General features: G+C 41.4%; 1 protein-coding gene across 1 annotated transcript; it reads right to left on the bottom strand.

The window, feature by feature from the left end:
- Positions 1 to 850: 850 nt before the first annotated feature.
- On the bottom strand, positions 851 to 24,573 carry LOC121095702 (vitellogenin-2-like). The gene is made up of 36 exons (XM_040610878.1): positions 24,504 to 24,573; positions 24,368 to 24,388; positions 24,111 to 24,262; positions 22,410 to 22,661; positions 21,792 to 21,953; positions 21,556 to 21,704; positions 20,821 to 20,971; positions 20,537 to 20,694; positions 20,272 to 20,437; positions 19,267 to 19,392; positions 18,692 to 18,910; positions 17,516 to 17,733; positions 17,259 to 17,356; positions 16,837 to 16,961; positions 16,625 to 16,726; positions 15,838 to 15,957; positions 15,562 to 15,751; positions 13,691 to 13,784; positions 13,399 to 13,584; positions 12,714 to 12,858; positions 12,370 to 12,592; positions 12,104 to 12,279; positions 11,384 to 11,729; positions 10,971 to 11,149; positions 10,432 to 10,482; positions 9,420 to 9,509; positions 8,152 to 8,364; positions 7,921 to 8,063; positions 7,377 to 7,515; positions 6,683 to 6,818; positions 6,049 to 6,235; positions 5,630 to 5,721; positions 4,493 to 4,590; positions 3,585 to 3,744; positions 2,051 to 2,212; positions 851 to 1,186 (listed from the first exon to the last, which is right to left on the bottom strand). The coding sequence occupies exons 1-36, from the start codon at positions 24,571 to 24,573 to the stop codon at positions 1,068 to 1,070; spliced, it is 5,418 nt and encodes a 1,805-aa protein (XP_040466812.1). The 3' UTR covers positions 851 to 1,067.
- Between the last annotated feature and the right edge of the window lie 3,192 nt (positions 24,574 to 27,765).

The following is a 27,765-nucleotide window of genomic DNA, read 5'->3' as shown; positions in this document are numbered from 1 at the left end:
TCTATTGAAATTTGTGCAAAACTCCTGATGACTTAAGCTGCCAAAAATCTCACTGACATCACTCTTTATGTCTATACCATCTCCTAAGGCACTTCTCTGAAAAACAAATTCACCCAGCACATATACTCAGCCTGCAAGCACAGCCTTAGGGGCAAGCAGAAGACATTTTCCAGATCTGCTGGAATCCTCTGGGCTCCAGCACCCGCAGCAGATGAGTGTGTCCCTCACTGTGCCCACACAGACCTGCAGCGGGTGGGCAGGAGGCAGAGCCCACCTGCTGATGGTGGCCACAGCTGGGCACGGGGGCGGGAGCATCTCACCCAAAGTGCAAAGGACCAGCTCTGCTCTAGACCCTTTGGCAAGTGGTAAACTTGGGTACCTCTACCATGTCCTGTTCAAAGGCCCCTGATTTGCACCAGCTTCTGCATGTGGTGCATCAGAAACAGTGTGTCCTTGACTCCCTCAGGGCAGCCTTGTCCAGTGCCATGAGATTCAGGCTTATCCCCTGACCTTGCTGTTCCCTAGGGCCAGCGCTGGCACACCATGCAGTTATTGCAGAGCACCGCAACAGCATTGCTGCTGTGGAGGGTGCTGCATCACACAGAGGTGATCAGTTCCTTTGCTGGTGCGCAGGATCCCAGCATTGGGGAAGAAACTACAGGGGGAAACAAGGAGGAACCTGCTACCACAGCTACCCAGCTATACCCCCGAAGGGGCCTGACGTGGACACATGCCTGGTGCGCAGAAGATGGTCACAGATACCAGAATTCTACAAAATGGGGGGTGAGGACAAGCAACACTGACCTTCTCTTTCAATAACCAGTAAAATAAGGAAGCCTTCATAATTTTTTCCATGCGTGGATTTATTACGAAATCAGGTACTTTAAGGGCAATCATAACAGTTTCTACAATAATAAAGTTTAATACTTTAAATTACTTGGGAAGATTCCACACGTCCTTAAACACTTAATTTAGTATCTTTATTATTCCTTAAGATGAGTTTTCTTACACCACACAATAAAAACATTAAAGCATTTCTGGTTTTTCCCGTGCTGTGATGTACAGCTTCATGCAGTGCAGTCTTCGTTCTCGCAAGAACATGCTATGTGTGCATCAACAGTGTCCTGCATGTCCTCTGACTTCTGGTCAAACTTTGTCTGTTTGTCCGTCAGGCTGGTAGCTGAATCTGATGGGCAACAAGAAATGAAAAGTAAACAGTATGCTTCATAAGTAGTTTTGCAAGGTACAGCATTTCCCATGCACTAGTCATTAATTACAGAAGGCTTGGCTTCTCACTGGCTTACATATTTATACTTGTCTAAGTCACACAGAGATGTTCTAGGAGAACCACTTAATTAATAAAGCAGTTCTACCTTGGAAACTACTACTTCCATCTAGAATTTTATTAATAACACATTTAGGAAAGGATATTATGGTCTTAAAGGGAAAACAAACATGGAAAACAGACACAAACCTATAATCTATATGATCTATATCTACCTTAGCTAAACTCTTATAATCTACAATATACCTACAAAAAAAGACATCCTCCTATATCACTGCACTTGGGTGCAGAAATCCCGCCCACGCCTGCCCTTCTATTGCCTAAATCAGCTCAGTGAAAAAGGATCATGACCAAAGGCAGTGATATATTAAAATATACGAGGTAAGGATCCCCTTTTCAGGGTGCTGCACATGATCAGTGGCTGAATCCTCTCAGGCTGCAATACATGGCTTTTCAGCTGCTGCTGACTGTGCTGTTTCCCTGCCCTTACCTTGTTAGCTCAAAGCACCATGAAGGGGAGTTCAGTATAGATTTTAAATTCCAGTATAATGAAAAACTTAAAATTACAACAGAAAAACACTTATCTTGCTAAAGGAAGTTTTACGTATTAATGACAACAGGGAAAGGTCTTCAGTCAATAGCACAGTAAGTCAACCCTGCCTGTGGATGTGTTATTCATATGTTTCAAGTGGAATAACCGTGTCAAGGCACAATCTATTTAGACTTTTGTGCAGCCCCTGTTCAGTAGAATTTCCGTTGGCTTACCAGCTGGGAGACAGTGGAAACCAACAGTGACTGGAGTAGTCTTGGTGGCGGAGCATCCTTTCATGCAGCGCAGCACGGGCTCTGTAGAATAGCACTTGGACTCTACACCCACCAGCTGAACCGTCTTCTCAAGCTTCACAAACGAGCGTCGCAGTTTACAGGCTGTAACACATCATCGGTGATAGTTTAGGTGCTGACATTCAAAAATCTTCAGATCTCCAACTGCCAACGCTGCCAATTTGCAAACAACTTTCCTCTGTGAAAACTGTATTTTGATCATAAGTGAAGCAGTATCACTCACTGATAAGCTTTTCAAATCAGCTAATTAGATATGGAGCTATGGAAAGTCAATTTCAAATGCAACTGGTTTATTTCTAGATTAACATGTAGAAACATAACCTGATGTACTTTCTAAAAAACAGTTTTCAAAGCAAACCAGCTTACTGGATAGCTACAAAACCACATTGGAAAGTGTTGAATACTCAGCAGTGGAAATAAAGGCGGTGTTTCTAACCAAATAAAAATAGTCACTAAAGAATTACACTATTACCACTGTCATTCAGATACAGAATTGCTGCAGAGAGAGACCAAAAGTCATTGCTGCCAGCCGGTAATATTGATCACATTTTGCATTCACAGGATGAGCAGCTACAAGTGTGTGAGAAGCTAAATGGGCCACAATCTACTCTTGACTGTAAGTTTCATTCTCTGAAATTCCAGCCTTTTCCACTATATGTGGTCACTACCAACTGTGGGAATGTTATTGGGTATATGCAACGTTATATCTATCTGAAGCAAGTTTGATGCTCAGTATTCTTGACAAAGACATAGAGTAACAGTTAATGCACAGCTAAACACGTAGAAGCCATCTCTAGGGACCGAGGAAGTCCTTCCCACCAGGACAAGTCTTTTCACAAAGGCAGCTGTGCCTGTCCTTGCAGCACTGTGGGATGTTCTTGCATCATAACTTCAGCGGGGAGCATCAGCACACCATCAGATCCTAATCTACTGAAGCACTTAAAATACGGCTTTTTTATTTCAACCGTGTAATTAAGTCCCTGGAACTGCTCATGCACTTGAATGCTTTGCTTGGCAGGTTGCACTGGTTCAAAAATCAGGTGCTTAGCCATGGTAATAATTACTAATCTCCATCTGATTTTTTTGATGGGTCAAACGCTGGATATTGATGTCTGGAAAATGCTGTTGTGCTTAAATCAAAGCATTACGTGTGAATTTATCCTCTTAACAATTTTTTCTGGTCTTCTAAAACACTTCAAAACTGAAACAAAGATTTTGTTTCAGCTCGGTCATTTAATTTCAACTGACTTGTGTATTTTGTCTTGATTAACTTGTAACTTGTAATTTATTTCTAAACGGGCAAGTAATTTTAAAACTTTATATATAACTTAATAATGAATCCTTATAAAATGCTTTGTATTTCCAAATTGTTCACAGATTTAAAATTTTCTAAACCGATTCTACATTTTCTAAAGAACTGCAGTATATTATATTAAATTTATTGGAGCTTGCATACTTCCTGTACAGGGCTTTTCTTCCAAAATCCAAGAATGTCCAAAGCTCACTGCATCTTTAGCTAGATATCCATTGGGCATCCGATATTCCTGTTCACATTCTGCATCATATTTTCCACACATTCCACACGTTTTCCCTGCCATCCATAAAGCAACTTGAATCTTTGAGAAAAAAAAAGTCAAAACCATTTCAAGTTAGCAAAAATAATACCTATGGAACAGACTTCTGCTATGCAGGTCCCTTCTAGTATACGTTAATGAACAAACATTTAAAATCTCTTTAGTAAGAATTCAAAAGGGTCTGACAGCCAGATGCCAAACTCCCGTGGTGCTGCAGCATCTTTGACTGTTACAGCCTTTAAAACCTACTGTGCCAGTCTGGTATGTTAAGTTATTAATAGTCCAAACTATTAATACAATAAAGCTTTTGTCTGAGGGATGTTTTCATAGTACTGGTGATAGATACAATATGGTTTGCCAATTTCTTACATTCCTATTTCACATTATTTTTAATGCAGCCTTTAAAGCATTTATTAATCTTAAAAGAATGGCTGCAATTTTGCTGATTTGAAGAATTATACAGCTGTAAGAATAGTGGACAGGAGCTGAAAACTCATTTTTCTTGCCAATGCACTGCTGACGCAGTGTGTGTACGCTCACAGCCCATTTTCCAACACACACCTGTACTGCAAGAATAAGGTATTTTTGTCAATGAAAGATTCTTAAATCTCCTGCCTAGAAATAAAGAGCACCGCTGTGCAATGCTGTAGTGTCGCTTCCCTTTGGGGTTTTTTGGGCCCTGCACACATCTGGATTTGCCACTATATACTCTTATACCCATACATGAAGATTTAAGGGAACCCTATGGAAATTTCTCAACACCCAAGCTTATGAAGAGGAATATCAATACCCTGAATGTGTATCCATCAAAGTACAATTTATCAATGCCATAGGCTGGGGCAACAAGTACAAGCCCTTGCTTTTCACTGTGGATCCACAGAGGAGCACCTAGAAGAAAACAAAATAAAACAAAGCAAAACCAAAACAGACCCAACCTAGCTTTTTTAAGAAAGAAAAAAGCAACTGTCATGTTTCTAAAATGTTCTTCTCCTTCAAATTCCTCCATTGTTCTATTCAAGAAAGAAAACAGGCAGCAAAACAATATAGAAATGTGTATATACAGAAAACAGGTGTTTGTAAAACGTTGGAAAACAATTTTAATGATCACAGATTTATTCATCTTTGCGTTATTAACATATTCACATTTATTTCTAGAAATTATTACAGAGCTGTCTATAGTATCTGTATAGTTGTGCAGATATACAGGGCCCTGAGTACCCTATATGTGACACAGTGACACTGTGACTGTCACTGCAGCCATTTCTAGCACAATTACTGCTTCCCATGTGCGTAACAAATAGGACAGAGCTCAGCACTGGCAGATGCTAACCCAATTTCAGCAAGATTTAGCCTGATTCATATACCACAGCTCCACAGTCAGGAGCTACCTGCATTGTGTATAGCCCCTGACTGCACAGCACAGGATGTAACTAGGTCCTCCTGTACCTTTCACAAAAAAAACCCCAAACTATTTCTGCTTTGAGAGAAGCAAGCAGGCTCTTTTAGCAGTTCTCCATATTTATTGCCTGCAGGTTTCAGAATGCTAGCCAGATCTATACCTAAAAATGAAGTTAGGAAAAACAGTGATACAGTGTGGTGAATTTTACAAAAGCTCTACTTGAAAAAGTTTTAATCAAACAAGATCTTACAGCATAACCAAAACATTTCTCAAATTTGGAACTCCAGCAGGAGCTGCAGCAATGTATGAAAAGGAGTGACCTTCATGTTAGTTAAATCTTGCTTAGTTAGGCCACTTCAAGAGCTTCACTCTCTAATCAGTCTTTCTAAATGTAAATGAGTAAAATACATGCTCTTAAGTATTACTCTTACAACCAAAGGCAGAAATACTGATGGAATCTCTTTGATAGAGTCTTTCTTTCTCCTAAAATATATGTGACAATGAAACAACAGATGGTGCATCACTTACCAGTAGATATGTACGAAACATTCGTTGTGGGGCTTTCAACCCCATCTACCAGCAGTTTCACCTGTCCGTTTGCAGGACGCATATCAATTTCACTGTTAAGGAGAAGAGCGTTCATACCCTGTTTGTATCACATTTACATGCACACAGTGACAAAGGCATTTTCCTGTTCACTACATATCACTGGTCACAGCATAAGATTATTTCAACCCCTTAAATTCCATCGGGGGTATTCTTGTCACCCAAGATGCAGGATAACATCATCAGCATCATATTCAACATGCATGGAAAGTAAATAAGGGAAATGCTGGAATCCCCTGGGCTGGTAACCATTGCAGTAAAGCTCAGAACTAAGCTCCTCTCACGTTAGACGTGGACGATGCAGTCCCTCACGCTCCCAGCATCTGGCAGGAGTTACTTACTGACTGCCAAGCTTGATGTTGATTGCTTTCAAGTTCATAGCTTTTTCAGCATTCCTCATCATCACCAGGAACTTCAGGTCAGAGCTGCAATCCTGAGCCAAGATGTGGTAGCAGTGTGCCGGCATTGTGTAGTTAAACTGAACTTCATTAAAGGTTGTGATCTTGTTGTGGGAAACTGAGCAGTAAGCTGGTTAAATAAAATGCCAGTGAGTATTTGCTCTTCCATAAAAGAAAGTCAGGAAATGGCATATATTTATTTTTAGTGCTATATTATTGTAGCTTCATATTTTTTTCCACTATGTGATATTTTTTTTTATGGATTACAGGGTCTTTTGACTACTAAACCACCATAAATTCTAAACAAGGCATGGAAAATGTACTCCTCTGTCTAACAAAAAATAATTGCCAGAAAGTTTAAATGTTATCAACTCAGATAACTGGTATCTTGCTCCCTGGAAGGCTGATAATTTCTGTACTATATGCACAATATTCTCTCCCAGCTGAACAATCCTTGCATTGTGACAGCACATTTCCTAATTAAGTGGAGACAAATAATCACAGAAAAATTCAGAAAGTGCTCAAGTAATTTGGGAGACTGAGGATAGCATGCTTCTGAACCCGGTTAGACCCTGACCTTTCAAATTCTCAAGCACAGCAGAGGGGGCTTCAGCAAAGATATTCCAGATGGGAGGCTGCAGCTCTGAAGCTGGTATCCTTGGACCTACAGGGAGTGACAGGGGAAGCCTCATGGCTTTTTCATAGAGGATGATCTGAAAAGGAATCCAAAAGCACATTCAAAATACATTTCTGCCAGGTATTCACAGCAAACAGCTGAGGTCAGCTTTTTCTCTTCTTTGATTTCAATTTCTTCTACTTTGGTTGACAAAGACATTACATAAACGCAACTCATCTGCCTCACTGTCCATGAGCTTTTTGCTTCTGCTTACAGTTTTCTCTCACGGTGTGGGCCATCATTCAGGTATTATTTGGGAGAGAATTAGTTACTCCCCTTCAAAGGTGGTTAGGTGAGCATGTATGGAGCTACTACAGATGGGTGGTTAGGTGAGCATGTATGGAGCTACTACAGATGGAAACTCATGTCATTATTAGTACCCACTTTCTCCATGAACAAAATCACTCTATGAATATTCTTGGATGTAATATGAAAAGGCTGAGAATAAACACAAATTTTTTTTCATCATTTGCACCCAAATGGATGCTTACTTAATTTTTCTTTCTCTGTAATTAAGCCACTGTAATTAAAATGCAACAGTCTCACTTTTCTACTAGAAAAAAATAGGAGAGTGATAATAATATTTCATAATTACATCGGGAAGCTTGATAACAACATCACATGTCCTTGGAGAAGTTAGAGCCACGATCACCCTGGCTTGTCGAGAAGGATTCTTGTCTGTTTTTTCAGAGAACCCCAGCATAAATGCAGCCCCAGGGACAAACTTGTAAAACCTTCAAAAATTCAAATCAGAAAGATCTGGTGAAATAGAGAAGCAAAAAGCAGCACACATCCCAACCAGGTTGTCTCACACGTGTGTGTAAGTAGCACAAAGAGTCTTCAGGATCACTGGCTAGGTCCCCATGATCAGTCTCGGTGCTATTGATCAAGTGATCAGTGAAAGGAACGATCTGTTCCTCAGGTTTTAGTAATTATGTCCAGTACAAACAATTACCGTACATCAGAACAGGATGGCTATGATCTCCCACTCAGCTTTTATGTCCAAAGGCAGTACCCAGGCAGATCAGAGAATAAAATAACAGCCAGTATTTTAACCACCAGAACATCATGGGGGGATGCTGATTTTTCCCCAGTTGACAGATACGACAGATGAGTGTCACCAAAGACTAAAACCTCACCATTCTGCTATGGATCTGACACTTGAGGGCACCTTAGGCCACTCCAGTTTCACTTGTACAGCAGGGTGGGCAGCAAACCGCCCAGTTACCAGCTCAGCTGAAATCTTGTAGTCCTGGCAATTCCGGCCCCATTTCAGGTAAGCCTGTCACGGAGAAAGAAATCGTCCATTTTCAAATGCTTGGAACATTCATGTGATGCATACAGCTGTATATAACTATTTTGAGCCTTACCGTTGCCTTGTGAGCATTGAGGACTGAGGCATCAGCACAGAGCTTCCACTTGCTTGAATCTGTGAGATTTGATACAAATACCTGCACCTGGGGCCTGATGGAGTCAATATCAGCATATACCACAAGCTGGAGGCCTCCTATCTTCTTGTCGTTACGAATGCCGTAAAGAAAACCAGCTAATACTGGTGGTTTAACATCTCCCAAAAACTTAGGCTGAGAAGAAGGGGGAGAAATTACACAAAGAATATAATTATAAAACAGTTACCATGGAACGTTTCAGATGCAAGATCTAGATGAATAAATGAAAAATAAGCAACTGAACTGCAAATACATACCAGCATATGCATCACACACATACACATGCCTATAACCTCTCATGCATATGTCTTTAGTGCGCATGTGCCTCTGCATGCACAGATGGATTTATCACTGTATTTTATAGGAGCCAAAATTTGTGCTGCTTTCTGAGCTACAGCTGTTACTGTGGGAATATTCCTTTCATTAGGGTACAGTAATGACTGATTTGGGCTTCATTGTGGATACCCGTATATTTGCCTGTCAATGAAAGGAAGCGGTTCAATGTGACTAACAGCATCAGCTGTCCGTGGCACTCATCACTCCTCCTCACAGCAGTAGCACCCCCCAGCTAGTGTCCTCCTGTTTGTCTCTGGTCAGACTGCTGGCCTTCACCTCACACCTGAGCTGTGAGTTCTGTGGGGCAGGCAGGTTTGCACAGCACCCTAGCACAAAATATAATTCAGGACGTTGTCTTCAATGTGCCCCCTTGACAGCAGGGCCTGCAATTCCTTTCCTCCGTTGTTAGACTTCACCTCATCACTTGCCCCAGAGAGCAAGGCTGCAGGCATTGGGCTGGGTGGTAGCAAGGGGCCAAGGTGCTGCATGTCACCTCTGGAGCATGCCTTCTGCTGAGTCTTAGCCTCAGTCCCCCACCACCACCACCTTGCACCGGCACCACAGCACCTCAGCTTCCCTCCTGGTTGCAGAGTCACAAGATCAGCCTCTGCAGGCATCCGTGGGGTGAGATTCCCCTGTGAGGGCTGTGGTGCAAGATGCAGGAAGGATGCTCACCTCACTGCAGAGGATTGTGTGGGAACGATGGTGCGTGTCTCACTCTTGATTGATACCTGAGACGTGAGAGGCTGGTATTCCTCTCTTCCCGTTATCCTAACTGCACAATTACTGCAAATGCACAGCCACGCTGCCATTCTTCCAAGCTGTCAAAACCCCCTAAAAATGGTGAAACTAACCCGGGAAGCAGCTTCAGATGAGGCATGACTGGATCCAGTAGAGGAGTATGTGCTACTAAATTGGTCAGCTGGGACCTTCTGTTTTGGGAACTGCAAGAAGAAAACACATCATGCTCAAGAGGGGAACTTAAAAGTATGATTGAAGAAATTGCACTAGGCAGTGCTGCAAATACTCCTTGTCATGGCATTTGGTGTTGGTAAACTGGTTTTCCAACCCTGAGCAGCTCAATAACTTGCAATATGCTTGGTCCTGCTTAGCATATGTGATCTGGCTCTGAAAAATCATGTTTCCCCAAATACATCTGACCTCTCAGAAGAGACAAATAAGCAACACGTCTACATGAGAATTCCCTGTGTGAAAAAACAATGGACCAGAGCAAGCCAAACTGAACCAGCCTCTCAATCCAATATGAAAGACCAGAACTGGTTCATTTTAAACTTCTGGAGGGGCCTGGTCAGCTGGAGGATGTACTGAATGGACCAACTATATGGGAAGTGCCAACTGAACAGACACACACAGCTGAACTTTTCACTTTTTGAGGAACACTAATATCAAGTACACTGCTCCTGACTGGCACATGCCCTAGTAAGAATCTTCTGCTAAACTAAAGCACCATAAACCAAAGCATCCTCCCATGTTTGTCAGCATCACTATCCCAGTGTGTACCAACAGCGATTCCAACCCAGGAAGCCAGGTGATCAAAGCCAGTCAAATGACCCAAGCCCTTGATGGTAGGATCTTTGTTCCTCCAAAGTGTGTGTGTCCCCAGTCTTGGTACTGCTCTGGTAGAGCTTTGCATCTACTTGGAGAGCCACAAATGGCACCATGTGCACAACAAAGAAGAACACACTTTGTCTTTATGCATCTCGGAAGAACAGCCACAGTTATTTGGTGTTCTAAACGTTATCAGTACTGTAATTTTCCTGAACAAAGACAACAACTTGCCTTTAAGGTTTCCATTTGACTCATGACAGATTCCATACTTAATTTACTAAGGAAAGAAAAACTCACCTCTTGTCTATGCGCTGATCTAAAGCGATACTGATAAATCTCATGCTCTTCCTTTGAAAATGATAAAAACAAGAAGATGAAAAGTCTCAGAAGAAAGGAAATGCTGCAATTACATTGAAATCTGAGCACTGGGAATTAAGTAAGGATTTTAGTCATTATCATTCATACATAGTTCTGTATGCTTAGTCACAAGCACATAATGCAAGACCTGAAGTAGTTTATGCAAAGCATTAATGTTCCTGTTGCAAAATAAAGACAGAAATATGCAATGCCTATTGACAGAAAGCAGTAAATTGGCAAAAAATGGTTCTGTGCCTATAACAAAAGTTTCAACAAACTTGTAGAAACTTTTGGAACGCTTTGAAGTAGATATCTGAGCCAATGATTGCAGGTGTGCTTGCAGAATAGATTTTGCAATTTTATGTTGCTAAAATTTACTGTGTCAACTCATAATTTCCAGATTTATGATGCAAAGCCAGCTGCCATCAGGAATGTGATTCATGAACATTAGCAGCATTGGTCAATTTACTGACAGTTACCCATATTTCGGAATACGTGCTTCTGCTGCTGCCATCTTTCAGATGTCCTGAATGATGCCCATGGCTATGGTGACTCGATGACTCACTGCTGCTACTACTGCTGCTGCTGCTGCCATTCAGATACCTTGAGTGATGCCCATGGCTATGGTGACTCTTGCTGCTGCTGCTACTGCTACTACCTTTGCTACTGCTGCTGCTGCTACTACTACTGCTCTTGCTGCTGCTACTACTACTGCTCTTACTGCTGCTGCTGCTACTGCTACTGCTCTTACTGCTGCTGCTGCTGCTACTACTGCTCTTGCTGCTGCTACTACTACTACTACTGCTCTTACTGCTGCTGCTGCCACTGCTGCTGCTGCTCCTCTTGCTGCTGCTACTACTGCTGCTGCTGCTCCTCTTGCTGCTGCTACTACTGCTGCTGCTCCTCTTGCTGCTGCTACTACTGCTGCTCTTGCTGCTGCTACTACTGCTGCTGCTCCTACTACTGCTGCTCTTGCTGCTGCTGCCACTACTGCTGCTCTTGCTGCTCTTTGCATCTTTGGTTTTTTCTTTCTTTACTTGATCATTCTCATCTTCACCCATGGCTTTTTTACGATCGGAAGAAGCAGCAGATGATGAAGAAGAAGAAACAGCTGAGGAGGCAGACGATGAGCTCGAGGGATTTTTTGTATTGGGGTCTGTCCCAGTCTCTGTTTCTGTTAGCATAGTGTTTCCTTTCTTAGAAGGTTGCTTCTTCTGTTGTCGTGTTTTATTTGCAACCTGCAAAAACAGTTTAAAGAGAAGTGCAAGAGAGGGGATACATCTGTTTTTATATTTACAATGTAAAATTCTCTGAGTGTTAGACAAGCTGCTCACACTGGCCTTTCAAGGAATGACAACTTCTCTGGCTCACTCACTGCAGAAGCTGTAGATCTCCTTTTAAATCCACCCTGCTTAGCTGAAATCTAGCCCAGCATGGAGGATCAGCCCCAGCTGGATGCACCTCACAGGATCAGTCCCACCAGATGTGGCACTGGCACCTTTCAAACTAGCCCCATCTCTGCTTTCCCGCACCAGCTTTCCACAATAAACTTCAAATTCTTGATTTCATTTGTGGGAAAATACTCCCCTCTCCCACACTTAAAGTCTCTTACCTTGAACACATTGTCAATGCCTAGAATCTTCTTCAGTTTCGCTTGAATGTCCTCATATGGAGATGACTCATCCTCTTCCTCAGACTCTGAGTTTACCACATGAATTACTTTGGAAGCTGCTCTGGATCCTGCCTGAATCTCCAGCTGAATTTTGTCAATATCGGCATCTGTTTCAACTACACACCAATTGCACACGTTAGAAGGTTATACTGCTCCAAATAGCACCGACAAATCTAAGATGACAAGGCTTGGGCTCAGTATTGTACCTGGCATCAAGACTATTTTAGCTTCATGTTCTCCAATTAATCTGTGCAAATACGTGTTTTTTAGGAAACTGGCATCTCGTGACCTTCTGGAAAAGCAGAGCTGACAACCAATATGATGCATTTTGATGCAAATGTCTTGTTTATGAGTTTTGCTTCTTACAGCATGGCGAAGATCCTCTTGAGAGCTGTAGGCATGTTTCCTTGGCATGCTGTCAGCTCCTTGCTGCATTGGAGATGAGTACATGAATACCACTGGGAGCATATCATAGGCAAGGGTAAAACTGCAGACATACGTATCACAGGGAAGGCAAATATTACTGTGTAAGCAAAAAGGAATAGGTTACCACTGTGAAATCTTCACTGGAAGCTCTCTCTGATGGTTTGAAAGGTTCTTCCACAATATCAGATGAAGCATCTCCTGGGAGAATTGAGGTCCTCTTTTCAACACCTAGTTCTCCTATATTTCTTGATACAGCAAAAGCCTTGTGTCTGTTGAGATATGTGGGAAAAAAATATTAATTTTTCTGACCCTTTGTCTTTGGATTAACCTGTCAGTATCATGTGAGAGCACAGAGTTATGTTGTTTGAACGAATTGTTCAAACATTCAGGGACTGTATATGCAACGGTAGGTATAAATATTATTGAAGACAAATAAGAGTTCATGACAAACACCGGTTCCTTATTTCACACAAATTTTTCAAAATCTGGATAAATTTAAACAAATTTCCAAATCATGAAAGACATTAATTTAAAAATAATAATTAAAAAACCTTAAAAGACAACAAAATAATAAACAAATAAAAATTAGAACCAGCAAATAATAAACAAATTAAAAATTAAACTGCCAAATAATGTAGGTATCATTTGACTTCTAACTCCCTTATTTCTCTTCCTTTCTCTTTATCCCAAAGGTTCTGCTACACGCTGAAAAGTCACTCTGCCTATTTGGAAACATCTGTAGAGGTCAGTGGTTAGTGAACTCTGTAAGGTTTCAGTGACAGAAGTATTCTGAAGCAATGCTACCGTACCTTCCAACTACTATCTCGGTTTCCTCGTGGCATGGATTTGTTTCGATCTTAGCATTTTTCAGTTTCATGTCTACCTTGGCATCAAACTTCATTGGCACTCTTGTCAGGACCTTGCCTTGGAGTTCAACAGCATGCTGAAAGTATTCTGTGTTGACACCCATTGTTGCGACCGTATATACGTACAAACTGAAACAGAGCGAAGGGTCAGGTGTAAGAAAGGCTTTTAAACATCTGGTTCTGCCTTTCCATAACCCACCTCCATCCTATGTCAAGCCTTAGAAACCTGCCGTACCTTGGGTTTATATCAGACCGGATCTGCATGGTGGATTCAAGCAACTGGGAAGGTCTAAAATCTCCAGTTAAAGGGGGGGTCATCTTTCCATCAACTGCAAACAACAGAACAACAATGAGACATGGTAAAAATGAAGGAAAGGATTTGAATTTAAGCAAGACACAGTTTTCAGGAAAAGGTAATATTTTTTGTTAATACAACAAGCATGGCTGGAGAACAAGACAGACTTTGGGGTACATGAGATCTTTTATGAGTCAAAAAAAATACTGAAAATATACAGAAAGCTTGTTCTGTAGGCAAAGGTCCGGATGCAACATATTGAAAATGGAAATAAAAATACAGTAAGAGAATAAAGAGCTGACCCAAATCGAAATTTGTGTATTAGTACAACATTAAAATTTCAGAAATGCGAGGGGTCAGAAGACAGAGTGAATGGTGGGCAACCAGGCTAGACAAACCCTGATGTTTCTTCACAGCAAGTGTGAATATCTTTCTTGTACTGCAGACCCAAAACTGGACATTGTAGTCCAGATGCAGCCCCAGATCTGCTAAACAGAGGGGGGAAGTAATTCCCATGCTAGCTGTGCCCTCGCTGTTGCAGCCGGTGATGCAGTTTGCCTTACCACCACAAGAGCACACTGCTGGGTCACCAGACCAGCTTGTCCTCAGACCTCCCTGGCCCTTTCCTGCAAAGCCGCTTTCTGTCTGGGCATCGCCCAGCCGACACACTTGCATGGGTTACTCCATCCCAGGTGAAGAACTTTGCATTGCCTTTGTCAGTCTCATCACACCTCTGTCGGGCCAACCTCTCCAGCCTGTCAGGGTCCCCTGGGTGGCAGCCTGGCCACCCCAGTGCAGTGACTGCTCCCACCAATTCAACGTCATCGTTGACATGGATTTCCTGAGGGTGCCTTCTTTTCAAAAGTTCAGGTTGTTAAAAGAGACAATGAACAAGTACTAATGACAGAGAAGTGATGCTCATACAGGGCACTGATTAGACTTTCATCTGCTGACTACTCGTATAGATCAGCAGTCCAGACAGCCTTCAATCACTTTGTAGCCCATCCATCGAATCCATACCTCCCCATCCTGGCTACAAGGATGTTATTTAAGAAAAAAAACAAACAACCAAACAAAAACAAAACAAAAAAAACCCCAACCAACAAAAAAAACACCCACGAAACAAGGGCCAGGGGTTCAAAGATGTCATTAAAACAAACTAACAAACCAAAACCCAAGAGCAGTGAGAAGTGGACACATATGAGGCTTCTGTAAAGAGCACAAGTACTTGTACTTCACCCTTCATTCCTTATGTGGTGACAGCAGAAGCAGGGGTCAGTTCTGGCTAAATTAAAAGTTTGCTGTACAACAAGCAGTATGATCACTGAATTAACTTCATTATAAGTATTCGTACTGTTATATTTGTTCTTTTAAAACAGAGCTCTGTCGCTTTTCACAAGCCCTCTTCCTGCCTTCTCTAATGTTACTGGTAGATCTCTTTGCATTGTCTTCTATTTTCTTCTCTAAATGTCCATTGAATCCTGCTCAGCCTGTGCATGCGTCTCTCAGGAGTACCCCCTTCTGCCCACGCCTGCGTCAGCTCCCCAGGCAGCTCTCGTTTTTTGTGGTTTCTCTCTCTGGTTTCCCACATTCTCCCCTCACCTTCTCTGTCTCCAGTCCATGCAAAGATGAGGCAGAAATCGGCTGTGTCCAGCTTCTCTTCAAGCATCTTCACTACCTCCCCTCCGCTACAAAAATTAGATCTTTTTCTAATTTCCTGTTTTTCCACATCTTTCTCTAGCCCCTCTTAGCTTGTCCCTCTCATCCCCTGCTCAGACCTCTCACAACTGATCTCGTACTTCTCAACTCACCGCTGGCTGCCACCCGGGCCAGAGCAGTGGTGTACAACCCGTACTCCAGTGGCAGACCAGTGCAGGTGGGAGTGATGTATCGCAGCTCTCCCAGCCACACCGGCTGGGTCCATTGCCCTGCAATGCCATTGCGGATCTGACTGGCGATTCTCTTCATCAGCGTGTTCCTGTCAGCAGGTTCTAGCACAGTCTGCAGTAAAACAGAGATCCAAGAAGTTGGGATATAAAAGTACGATAGTGTCAAAACTTGCAAATAAAAGTAGGGGTCCCTGGTACCTTCATAGCCTGCTGCAGGACTTCCTTATTGACGCTGATGTAGGCCAGCTCTTGGCCAAATAGTTTCAAGTAGGCTGATACCAAGGGAGTTTCTGTTGGCAGCTCCTTCCATCCCAGCAGCTAGGGAAGAGATCGAGAAACAAGCAAAGTTCCTTAACGCAACACTTTATAAACGGTGATTCAGCAGGGTGGCTAAACCCGTCCTGACCCAGCTGCAGCCTTCCACTGCTGCTTGTTTTTCCTTGCTGCCTTGTAAACAGCACAGCGCCAATAATTCAGACGTTCCCCCACCACCGAGATGCCCACGAAGAGCCTCCTGGGCAGTGTTTTGTGTTCTGATGCTGTAACACTTACACAGAGGGTCTGGGTCATTGGTACCACTAAACCCAAGTTCGAAAGCACAGCAACAAATCACCTTTTCTCTTGAAGACAAAGAAATATCCTCGTAAATTAAGTGAGGTAGATGAAGGCAGGGAGGACGAAGCCTGCCAGGCATGAGACCCACACTGTGCTGCAATGCGCGCATCCCCCCTCTCCTCCCCTGCTCCTTCTGCAGCCACCCATGGCGTGGGGAGGAGGCAGGGCCAGAGCAAGACCCTGCAGAAGCTATCGCAGCCACGGCAGGAGTGACGTTGCCTGCAGCCCCGCTGCAGATCTCTCTCTCACAATACTCGCGCTGACTGCTAGGCGGGTAGTTTACCTTCTGAGACAGGGCTTAACTAGTAGGACAAGCCTCACTAAATACCCCTTCATATAACCCACGCATTGCATTACTGAAAATACCTACAGCTTTTCCAATCTCCTTTATCTTTTTGTATGTGGGATATTCAGCAAACGGGGTATTTTGTTTCTTGATGACATCTGTGATGCCTTCCACGCGGACACCAACCTACCAAAACAGCATGAGAAGGAGCAGACTGAAACTTACTCACAGAGATGAAACTTTGTGGTCAATTTTAATTTTACTTGGCTTTATTATTGATTTAGGTAAATATTTACCTCCACCAAATCAGCCACTGTCCCTGCAGAATACGCCATCAGCTTGGAAATGATTGCTGACGGGAACATCGTTCCTGGGCTGTTCATAACAAAGACATCTCCAGCAGCACCGATTTTATAGTTATCTATGGCAAAAAGAAAAAAAGGACAGATCTTTTTTTCTAACCATTCTACTTATCATTCAAGATGATATTTCTGCAGCTTTTTCATTGTCAGCTTAAGATATATCATTACATAAATTTTAACTGTTTAGGCCCGAAAGAATAAATGGCTATTCACGCACTTTTAAATACGTGACTGTCACATTTAATACAAGTTATTATTGAACCACAGAACGACATGTTTCTCCAAAGGGCTTAATGTTTCTTAAGAATGATTTCTGAAGTGAAAGTTTTGTGGTCACTGAAACACTTTTAACTCACCAAAGTAACCACCAACGCGCATGACCTTGCTATACCGGTAGCTCAGTCTGTCCAGTTTGGGGGCCAGCAGTTTAATGGCAATATTGCAAGCTGAAGATCTAAACAAAATAAAAGAGGTAATAATATCCAGAAGTAAGCTGCACCGCCTCAGAATATAAACTGAATTCAGTTTGTCAGCATGTGCAGTGCTCACTGACAAGAATGTAACAATTTTGTATTTGCAGAAGGTCACCCACTTGGTTCCTGTCGCCACTTACATGTTGTATATGTACGGCAGCCTGCTCTTCGACAAAGCCTTCATGTGGGAATACACGAAACTGGCCACTTGCAAATTGGTCTCCTTCATTGCCACGTTAGCTATCGTTGTTATTAAAGGAAGGGCAGGCCTTGCCTCAAAGATAACAGCACAAGCCATCATTCGCACTTCGGAGGGAAGCGACTGGTCTGCAAGGACCTGGATGAGATACCCCTGCACCTGCAGAGAGAGAGCAGTGTGGAATCAGCAAAAATTGAGGCTCTTTTTTTGCAGGCTGGATCCACATGTAACCTGCAAGAAATACAGGAGAGGGGGTCATTATCCCTGAAGAAGGGTTTCCTGATAATTTTTACTGCATGGTTCTACATAATTTTATTAAGAAACTGGAGTGGGCCATGGAGCAACAGGCCCATGGAGAAGGGCAGGGACTGAATGCAAAGCAAATGTCTGTGTACTGATGTATTGGGTCAGCCCACCACAATCAAAATTACATCAGCATAGCTTTTTTGCATTACAATTTTTTGACATTCAAAGACTGGTGAATAACTTTGGAAGAAACAATTGCAGGTATTAAGACGGATTCATTCTTTGGAGTAGCTCCACTGACTCTGTGAACACGCTTCACTGTTTCAGACCATTTCTAAAAGGGGAGCTCAGCAGCCCCCCAAAGACAGTCTGAGTCGATGCTGTGTCATATAGCTCCTATAGCTAAACCACCAGAGAGGTAGGAGTCTTGCCTATGCTCACCGTGCCGGCAACCTCAGCAGGAGGTCAGTGGTGATTCATCCAAACCCAGTTAGGGGAAGGGTCTAAAAGAGGCAGAGCAACATCGACGTTTTGCTTCCGAGGTCCATAGAAAGTGTCTCTCCTCCTGACTATTGAGGCAGTTTAAATTATATGTCTGACTTTTATTTCCACCATATATAACTAGCACAGGACTTAATTGGTTATGACAAATGACTGAAGTAACACTGCTGATATCCTTCTGGAAGCTTCCTACTGACCAATAATTACAACAGCTTAGCAGAAAGCACCAGCTGAAATATAAAAATGTATTGCGTTGTTCTTAGAAAAAATTCTGTGCTGAATCCACACACGATACCATTAAATTCATTACCCTTACAATATATATTCTCTAATTCATTAAGTACAGAAATCCCTGACAGATCCTACTTACTGTTTTGGGGTCCTTCCAAGCTATTTTTCTCAAGGCCATTATGGCATCAATCTGAATGTGGATGGGGATATCAGAAGCACTGGATGAAGATATGGGAAGAAACTTCAGAATCCTCTTGATGCTGCCTGGTTCTCCCATGTTGCCAATGCACTTCAGAGCTAATTTCATTTTGTCTTCACGGCCCCTGCTGATCGCTTCATCTGCCAGGTCATGGATGGGCTATAGACAAAGCACAAGCTCAATCTTCTTTTCCTAATGTATAGATTGTCCACAGTGTTCCCCCTACCCACTGAAAAGCCTATCACAATAATGAAACTGGGTTTAATAAAATCATTCGGTGATTTTTTTTATCTCTCTCTCTCAGGATTTTACTTTACAATGCAAAACCTGTGTTTTCAATCATGAAGCAAATATCTACATTAATAAAAACATTCATTGCCTTTGTTCTGAAGGAGACCTATGAAATGTGCCTTTGTAAGTCCAATTGTCATTTTTATACCGTATCTTCAAAGAATTAAGCTAATGTAATGAACACTACTAAGCTATTAAGAACAACCTGACAAAAAGCCACCTACCTGAAGAGCTTCTTTAGGACATGTTGAGGTCTGAGAACAGTATCTATTGACCACAGAACTGTATCCCAAGCAGGCAACTTGCTGAAGCATAGGACTTTTCTGGATTCGAGAACTGGTCATTAAATCCTATGGGGGGAAAAAAGGGGGAAAATATTAATTTGCTATTTAATATAGTGTTTCACATTACTTTCAGAGCAGGAAAATCATCAGAGCTTATCTGAGGCGAGCAATTTCAGAACAATTATTGTTCACATCCAAACAAATTAAATCAGCTTGCAGACACTGTATTTGCAAGCTTCACTTAAGAGATTAATTCCCCACTAGTTTCAATGTATGTAAGTTTACGTAGCACCATTTTGATTTTCCTTAATTGAGCATAACACTGAATATATAAAGATTATGGGTAAACATCATTCTAGAAATGGAATATATGTGATATATATATATGAACAAAGTGCAAGTCAATTATGTTAATGATGCATTCTCATATCATATCCTTTTTTCCTATTTAAGAAGAAGAATATTGACTAGAGATGGCAAAAATCCTGTTCAGAACGAATGATTGATTATAGTGTCAAAATATTTGATGTTTGCACTAATACTTGCACTTGCAACACTTTCCAGGTCATAGGAATAGTTTGCAATTAAAAGAGCTATTCACATGACATACCACAGAAATCACCATTTTTTTCAGAAGTAAGATGTTGAAGTGGGTGAAATTTTGTCTGCAGAAGGCATGACGTGATCCCAGCAAACTAAAACGGGAATTATTCTCAGAAGCAGTTATGAAAGAAGGGCTTTTATATCCACATAGTGAAACGAAGACACAAGACTGAACTCCTCTCCATATGTAATGCCAAAAGAAATTAATGGCTCAACATTTGCACAAAATCGGTGTACGTGGGAGGAGAATCCAATCTCTAATGTTACTTAATAATCAAAGGTTGCCATCAATTATCATTCCTTGTGCTATCAGACAGGAAAGATTCACACGGATTTACTCACTGCTGCTATTGGAACAGTGTTCTCATCAGCTTTTGTTAAATGTAGAGCAAAAGAAACACTTAGAAGAGTCTGCAAGTAGGTAAGGTCATCATTGCGAATTCTGGTCTTAATGAATTTGAGTGCTTCTGTGGTGCCTGCCACAGAAACTGCACTCAGCAGCCAGCGCCTGCAAGGAGATTAAAAAAAAAAAAAAAAAAATCCTTAATTTTAGCTCTCAATTCTCCAAAAATTGAGAAGTTTCTTGTAAGTTGGTACAATGAAATACCTGTAGCGGGGTTTATCTGAGAATTGTCTCCAGACGGACTCAAGAGTATCAGCACTCGTTATCCTGCAGAGCTGGACAATCTCCAAAAATCTATACGGAACATCATCATGGAAATCTTGTTGGTTATTCAGGACTATGTGTTGCAGTGTTTCTACTATCTGTTACAAAACACAAGAGAGAGGGCATACATCATTAAATGCTTTGGAATTCATGACTGTTATTCTTTTATTCATTTTTTTTTTTAATTAGGAAAGCAATTTGAAGACTATATAAAAATACTATACCCGTTGTTCGGGGTTTTTTGTCTTGATTAGCTGCAGTGGCATCTGTGGCAATACTGATGGGAACTGGTAGCGAAGGCCTCCGTAGCTCTGCATGGAGATGTCCGGGCTGCTGCTCCGCTCGCTTCTCACTTCAACCAAGGTAAGTTGTTGTCTGTAGAGAGACGAGTGTTATGGCCAGAATGAATTAGCTCTCTTCCTCATCTGCCTTGGTGGTTGGTTTGTTCAGCAATACTGGGATGGTATCACTTTTATTTTTCTTATCACAGTAAAATCTTAGAGTTTGTTAATGGATAAAGCCTTCTAATTGCAACAAAATAGTATTAGAGTTATCTACGATGACATTATCTCTGAGGAGAAGCTAAACTGCTGTCTTTGGAAAGAGAGCTACTGACAGTGTAATCTATGACCCTATTTCTATGTGCACCATCTTCCACCTGACACTACAGATTAGCCCTTTTTCAGGACAGAGTAGTAAAGTTGCATTCTTATGACATAAGCAAGAAAAAGAGCTTTTCTTCTTTTCTTCCATGTAATTGTAGTGCCAAGTTCACCAGGGTACAAATAAAGAATGGCTCACTGAATTTTTTGAAGTGCGGAAGCCTCAGGTATGATTACTCATAGCTTTACCCAAGTGCTGTGGAGCCCAGTTCTCATTTCACTTCAGTCGGGTGGGAAAGGGACTGCCAGAATCCATAATGATTCTCACTTGGTGAAGCAAGCCCGTGTCCTGCCTACCTTGCTTCCGTGACAGCAACACCGGTGGGTTCACTGAACGGTGAGATCTGATACACCTGCTGCGACACCACCTCTGTGATCAGGGTACCGCCATCCGACTGCTTCAGTTTGTAGGAGAAAGCGGCGGTGCCTTTTACCAGCCTTTCTTTCTGGAGGAGGAAAAAGAGACCCAAAAAGTGAATGGGGACAGAACAGCCCTACTTGTAATCACAAAGATCTTTTCACATCTCACATACCATCATGTCAACAGGACAAGGATAGATGTAAGCCATTCCAACGCTCTTCTTCACTTTTTCCTGGCAATTGTTTTGGTCTACGGTTTTGGTAACCGAGACTCGGCTGTTCTTCCTGTCTTCCTGAATGACGTACCTCGTATGGCACACACCTCCGATTCCAGCCTGGCAGGTCAACACAGATAATGAGACTTACTAGTTGCATCAGGATTGTGCTGCATGAGAAGTTTTACTGAAAGAAGATTTTGAAGGAGCAGTATGAGGGTAAGGACCTCCTGAACAGTCTCAATTGTGTTTTGAAACCTGTTACCATCAACAGCGAACAAATAAAACGGATCAAGTAGCTGTATGAGGGAAGCCATACAACAAATACATTCATAGATAATTATTTTTTCTTCAAAGGACTGCCTGTTAAGTCTTGAAGACAGATGTCTTAAAAAGAATCCAGCCCAGATTATTTGTTCAACACATACACACACATATTTTCCTATATCAATGAAAATCATCTTTTTTTGATGATGAACATTTGAAAGTAGATGCAAATAAACAGAAACTTGGAGGAAGAGCACCTAAAGAGGAACGTACTTTCAGTAAAGTAGGTTTAGAATGGAAAACACAAACCTCTTGCAGTTCATACACATTCTGTGACTTTTTAATGGTTATCTGCATCATGTTCAGTATCCCCCTCACTATGTTAATACACATATCAGGGCAATCTTCTGGGCCATAAATGTTTCCAACCCGTCCACTACTGTATTCAAACTTGAAGGGCCGGGTAAAACATGAAGAAACCATCTGGGTGATTTTGGAAGATCGAGTAAATGAGTCCTTGTGCCAGATGCCATTGTATTCCTCAAACTGGGGAGAGCGGATCTAGGAGAAAATTAAGATACTTCTGTGAATAAAATTACTTTGGTACTAAATATGCAAACAGATTGGAAGAAATTAACATAATCCCTAGTTATATACTCTTTCTTTCCGAACACAGACTTAGAAGTTCATTCTTTTGTTTCTTGAAAACACTATGGTAAAGCCAGTACAAACCCTGGGGCTGTACAAATTCTGTGAGCTCAGCAGATTATCATACAGAAGCAGTTAATGTACTGCTGTTATCTCCCAGGAACATTTTAAACATTTTATTTGTATTAACCCTATAGAGAGAAAGGCCGATTCAAAAAGTACTTTAAAAAATTAAAATAAAAATCTCTCCTTTTTTCAGCCTTGAAATAAATACTCTGCTTTAGGTGAAATTTAGCATTTAAAAAAGTTTCTATCATTCCAAGTGTTAAAAATTACAGGGGTTTTTTTATAAGTTTTATTTTGACTTGTCCCCTTCCAATTTATTTTTAACTAAACTAATTGCTATATTTGATTCATATTTCTCAATTGCTTAAATCAATCCAATCTTTTTTTAATAATGAACAATGTATTTATAAACATATTTTTTATACTTATATTATTTATAAACAGAAGCAATTTCAGTCACTTTGGCAGGGTTGTTGCTGGTTTCAGTGCCCCAGAGCACAGCCTGGTGCACACCACGCAAGGATTTCAGGATGAAGGCTCCGGTGCGAGGTGCAATCCCTAGCCTGTAATTTTGCCACCTTGTCCTCATCAGTGAAGGAAGGTTACAGCTCAGCTACAGCTGCTGAGAGCTCTGTCACTGAACTCAGAGCCCGAAAAAGCAGCTTGGATATGTAACTAAATCAAACAGACAAATAAAAGTATTTTTCTGAAATGTGTTTTGAATGGGTCAGGTCCTATCTCTATTGACATTAGCAGGAGTGTGATTTCACATGTACTGACCTTTTACTGCATTATCCAAACACTAAATATTATCATGTGCTTTTTGATGCCTTTCATTTTTTTAATCTTGCTTTTGTCACTTTTTAAATCTATGTTTTTTAATTTGCCTGCCATTGCATGACAATGATTTTACTTACCCAAGTCCTGGCTTCCCACAGAAGCTGGAACTCTGTGTTGAGACTAGAATCAAATCTTAAACTCAGAGCAGGCTTGAGCGCCTTGAGTTAGAAATAACTGTTTTCTAAAAGAGCCTCTGACTTTGGCACCTCTATTTCTGACAAGAAGTCTTGCAGAGCACCCGCTATGATCAATTCCTACAACAAACACTCCTAAGCGACTGGATGCCAAATTACTCGTCGCTTCTGAAACTTTAGCTTGACCATTCACTGACATCTACACCCTAAGTCTCCCGTTGGGTTTCCTACAACTTCCCCAAACCACAGATCACCCAGGTGCAATTACGACTGCACTTCGTAGCTCGCTGTTGCACGGTACGTTTGGAAGAAGACGCGTTACCTTGAGGAGGTAGGTGCTCTCTGACAGCCCGCTGATCTCTACTTTGCTGCTGAAGCGCACGCCGGCTTTGGCTAAACTCTTTTCTTGAAGCCCGTTCAAAACCCAGCCTTCATAGCTGTACAAGTGGCTCTTTCTGCCACCGAATCCAGGGTCTGTAGGGGATAAGAGCCGTTTTCACAATACTTGCAGGCACATTCTAACAAATAGAAATCACAAGAAAGTCACCAAAAAAAGGTTATAGGAGGGAATTTACTCACCAATGTCAAGCTTCTGGCTACCTGCAAAAAGAGATAGAAAACAAGATGAGTAACACTCAGTCTAGATCCAATTGTTGCCACTGAACTTGAAGAAAATTTGGGAAAGAGAGATTAAGAAGGGGTATGTTAGGCTTACCTACAAGGGTGAGTGCTAGTGCCAGTATGATTCCCCTCATACTGAAGGTGAATGGGGCTCTGCCGGACATGGAGACACTTTTATGGAAGAAAGCTCAGGAACACGTGGCTGTGTTCTGCTGAATTCTCAAGTTTTTTATCAGTTTATGCAAACACTTCCCTTTTTGCAATCATACTTTCTCTTCAGATGGAATCATGGAAATAGAGTCATACCTTGGCATCCCACTGATTTTCTCATATAAGCCCTTTGCTGGATTGTTTAAAAGTTTCTGCTTATCCTAGTAAAACAATTTTACTAGGTCATTTACAACAAACACATTAATTTCCTAGATTGTGTCACGGCTGGCTGCTGTCGTTTGCTCCTGCCATAGATTAAGTTGATTTTGCCCAGGTTGTGCTGACCTGACATCTGACCCAAGCTGTTATCTAATTGATAGCAGCCCAATTAACAAAGCAGAGTCAGTGTCACACACGTAAGAGTGTTCTTTCGCTTCCCTCAACATTGGTTTACAGCCATCCCTCTAGATAGGAGACGAAGACAGCTAAACCCTTGCTATTCTTGCAGTCACATGTGCACCAAAGCACATTTAATAACCTACCAAAAACCTGTACATATGGAACATATATATATGTTTAAATAAATCAGACTATCAGCGTGCCCTTTCAGCTCCGGTCACGCTGACCCGGAAAATTTTTAAATGAACAAAGATTTCATAAGCAATCTGTAAATATTTTATCTTCCAAGGTAAAGGCCAGCTAAATGTGAACAATTAAAAGCCACAGCCCCTCAGCAGCGGGCATGGGAGTGCAGGTCAGCTAGAACTTTTGCATTTCCTAAGGAATCAAATACAAAATGCAGCCAAGTACCTGAACTGACGTGAGCTTGCAGCCAGCTTCATCACTAATTTGCTGTGACAGCCCAGGACCACACTCACACCAGCGTTCTGTTCTACAGATGTCCAGGGCACGGAGGCAAGTAGAGATGCACAAAACATGCTTTCCCCTTTTTGAGCATGGTAATAAGCTGGTAATCACAGAGAAGTAGGAATGAGTTCTGGTCAACCCTCCTGAAAAGTTACATAATCTTCCAAAGCGAGCTGGATGGTAACTGGATCACCAAAAAAAGGCAAGAAAAATGCACAGGGGATTCCGAGTTGGAAGGTATTTCCAGAGGGGCAACTTCAGCAAAGCAATAAACCACAGCCTTTAAGTCACACAAAAAAATGAATCTGATTCTAATTGAACATCTACAACACACTGGTAATTCAGTCACTTTATTTCTCTTCCTACAATAGCTATGGTTGTAAGATTAACCACAGGAGTGAGATTTGTGGCAAATACTATTTTAACGACAAAAATGGACATGTATTTTCTATCTCAGAAGTTTCTACAGTCTCCCACTAGCAACTGCTCTTCCTGGGTTGTCAGCCCCACAAGTCTTGACTTCTTCAAACAGATTTCATCTGGGCTGTAAATCCATCTGGGGTTGTGCAGAAGACTTTTTTATTATTATTTTATTGGTGGGGGGCACACATAGGGAAAGGGACAACATTAGCCAGAAATTTCTCATTTTTCATTATTATCAATCTATTCTGTTAAAGGGAACAAACATGCTTTGCACCTCAAGTGATGAACTTTTCACTAGGATGTTGGCAAGCTCTTCCATACAATTGTAATTAACTTTTTATTGTTGTACATTTCTTTTAAAAAATGCACCTGTTATGCTTTCCACTTACTTATATGCCTTGCACAACTCAAAACTTAAAGAAACATGAGTACTGTGTCAGTGTGAGAACTACAACACAGTGTCTACCATGGGATATTTTATTATTATTTTTAGCAACAGTGCAGCTTTGCTGGGCATAGTTAACATTAGAGGTCAGATGTATTGTCTGAAAGCAATAAACAAACAAACAGATAATTTGAGCCTTCTTTTGATATCAGGTTTTGAATCCAGCTGTATCAACTTTTCATCTACTCATATCCTCTCATTTACTTCTCTTGCAAATTACAGGGAGGGGGTAGAAGTAAAAGCAAGAGGTCTTGCATGTCTTCACACACAAAAGCTTTGTGGTAACTGCAAATTAAAAACCAGAAAAAAGCAACACAAGTAATAGCTAAGCTAATTTAACATACACAGCATTGCCAGAACCCTGTATATATTTCTATTTTCCTTTCAATAACAACATGTTTAAACTGGTATTATCTTGGGGATTAATTAGTCACCTTAGCCTAGTTGAAGCGTACATAGAATAATCCCTGTGAAAAAGCTAGAACATGGTCTGATTTTATTTTTATACACATGGAAATATTTTTGTCCCAGTCTGCAGAAGCTGATGGAAGCAGTTGTTCAAATTAGGAGCAGAACTGTTTTCTATGGAAAAGTTTACTGAAGTTTTCATTTGTTTATTTTTTAATTATTTTTTTTTGCTATAGTCAGTTTTGCAAAAGCTGTATTTTATCATCCTCAGCCACTGGGGATGAAAGGGAAAAAGTAACAGCTGTAATTAATCCTGGAAAGTAAATTCTCATACCTAATCAGACCAATATTTATAAGCTAAGCCTTGTCTCATCAAGTAGCAAGAGAAAGAAGCAACGCATCTTACATTTAAAGATTTTGTGAAATAAAACACCACAGTTTAAGATGAACTACTCATCTTTTCAATATCACGTATAGGTAGCTAATAACTGTACGTTTGCCAGTCCCTGGCAGTCAGTGCTCCCTGTTTGTTCCCAAGTAGGTATGTAGGCCACTCGCTCTGTTATCTCAGATACACACCTGTGCTGCATTCCTGCAAGCACTCTCTCCCTTTGCTCTCCAACAATCTCTGAGTAAGATCCTAAAGCTGTTTCCAACACAGTCAAAGTATTACATCTCCACATTACCAACCAGACCACCCGCAGTATTCGTACCATTATTAGCAGTAGCTTCAGATTAAAAAGCTACAACTTAAGATCACTGCCTATAGAGCAACCCAAAGCCCCTAGGCATGCTTCCTTTCTTTACAAGGACAGGACTGAATCTGTACCCCAGACTTCCAGTCCAGGTCAGCTCAGGACTCTGCTGCGTGCACACTTCTAGCACAGCTGGTTCCTCCACGGAGGCATTCAAATAAATTTCCACTTCTATAGGGTACAGAACGTTAAAGCAAGATTAGTACAAGATGTGTATTAATTGCCAAATCATCAAGAGGCAAAAAAAATTAAAAAGATAAAATTTTGCTCTTCAAAGGCAAGTAGAGAAGTCCAACTGAACGGAACGC

Source organism: Falco naumanni, chromosome 11 (assembly GCF_017639655.2).
Source record: "Falco naumanni isolate bFalNau1 chromosome 11, bFalNau1.pat, whole genome shotgun sequence".
Classification (NCBI taxonomy): domain Eukaryota; kingdom Metazoa; phylum Chordata; class Aves; order Falconiformes; family Falconidae; genus Falco; species Falco naumanni.
Note: the sequence above shows the minus strand (reverse complement) of the source record. Positions and strands in the feature narration are given on the sequence as shown.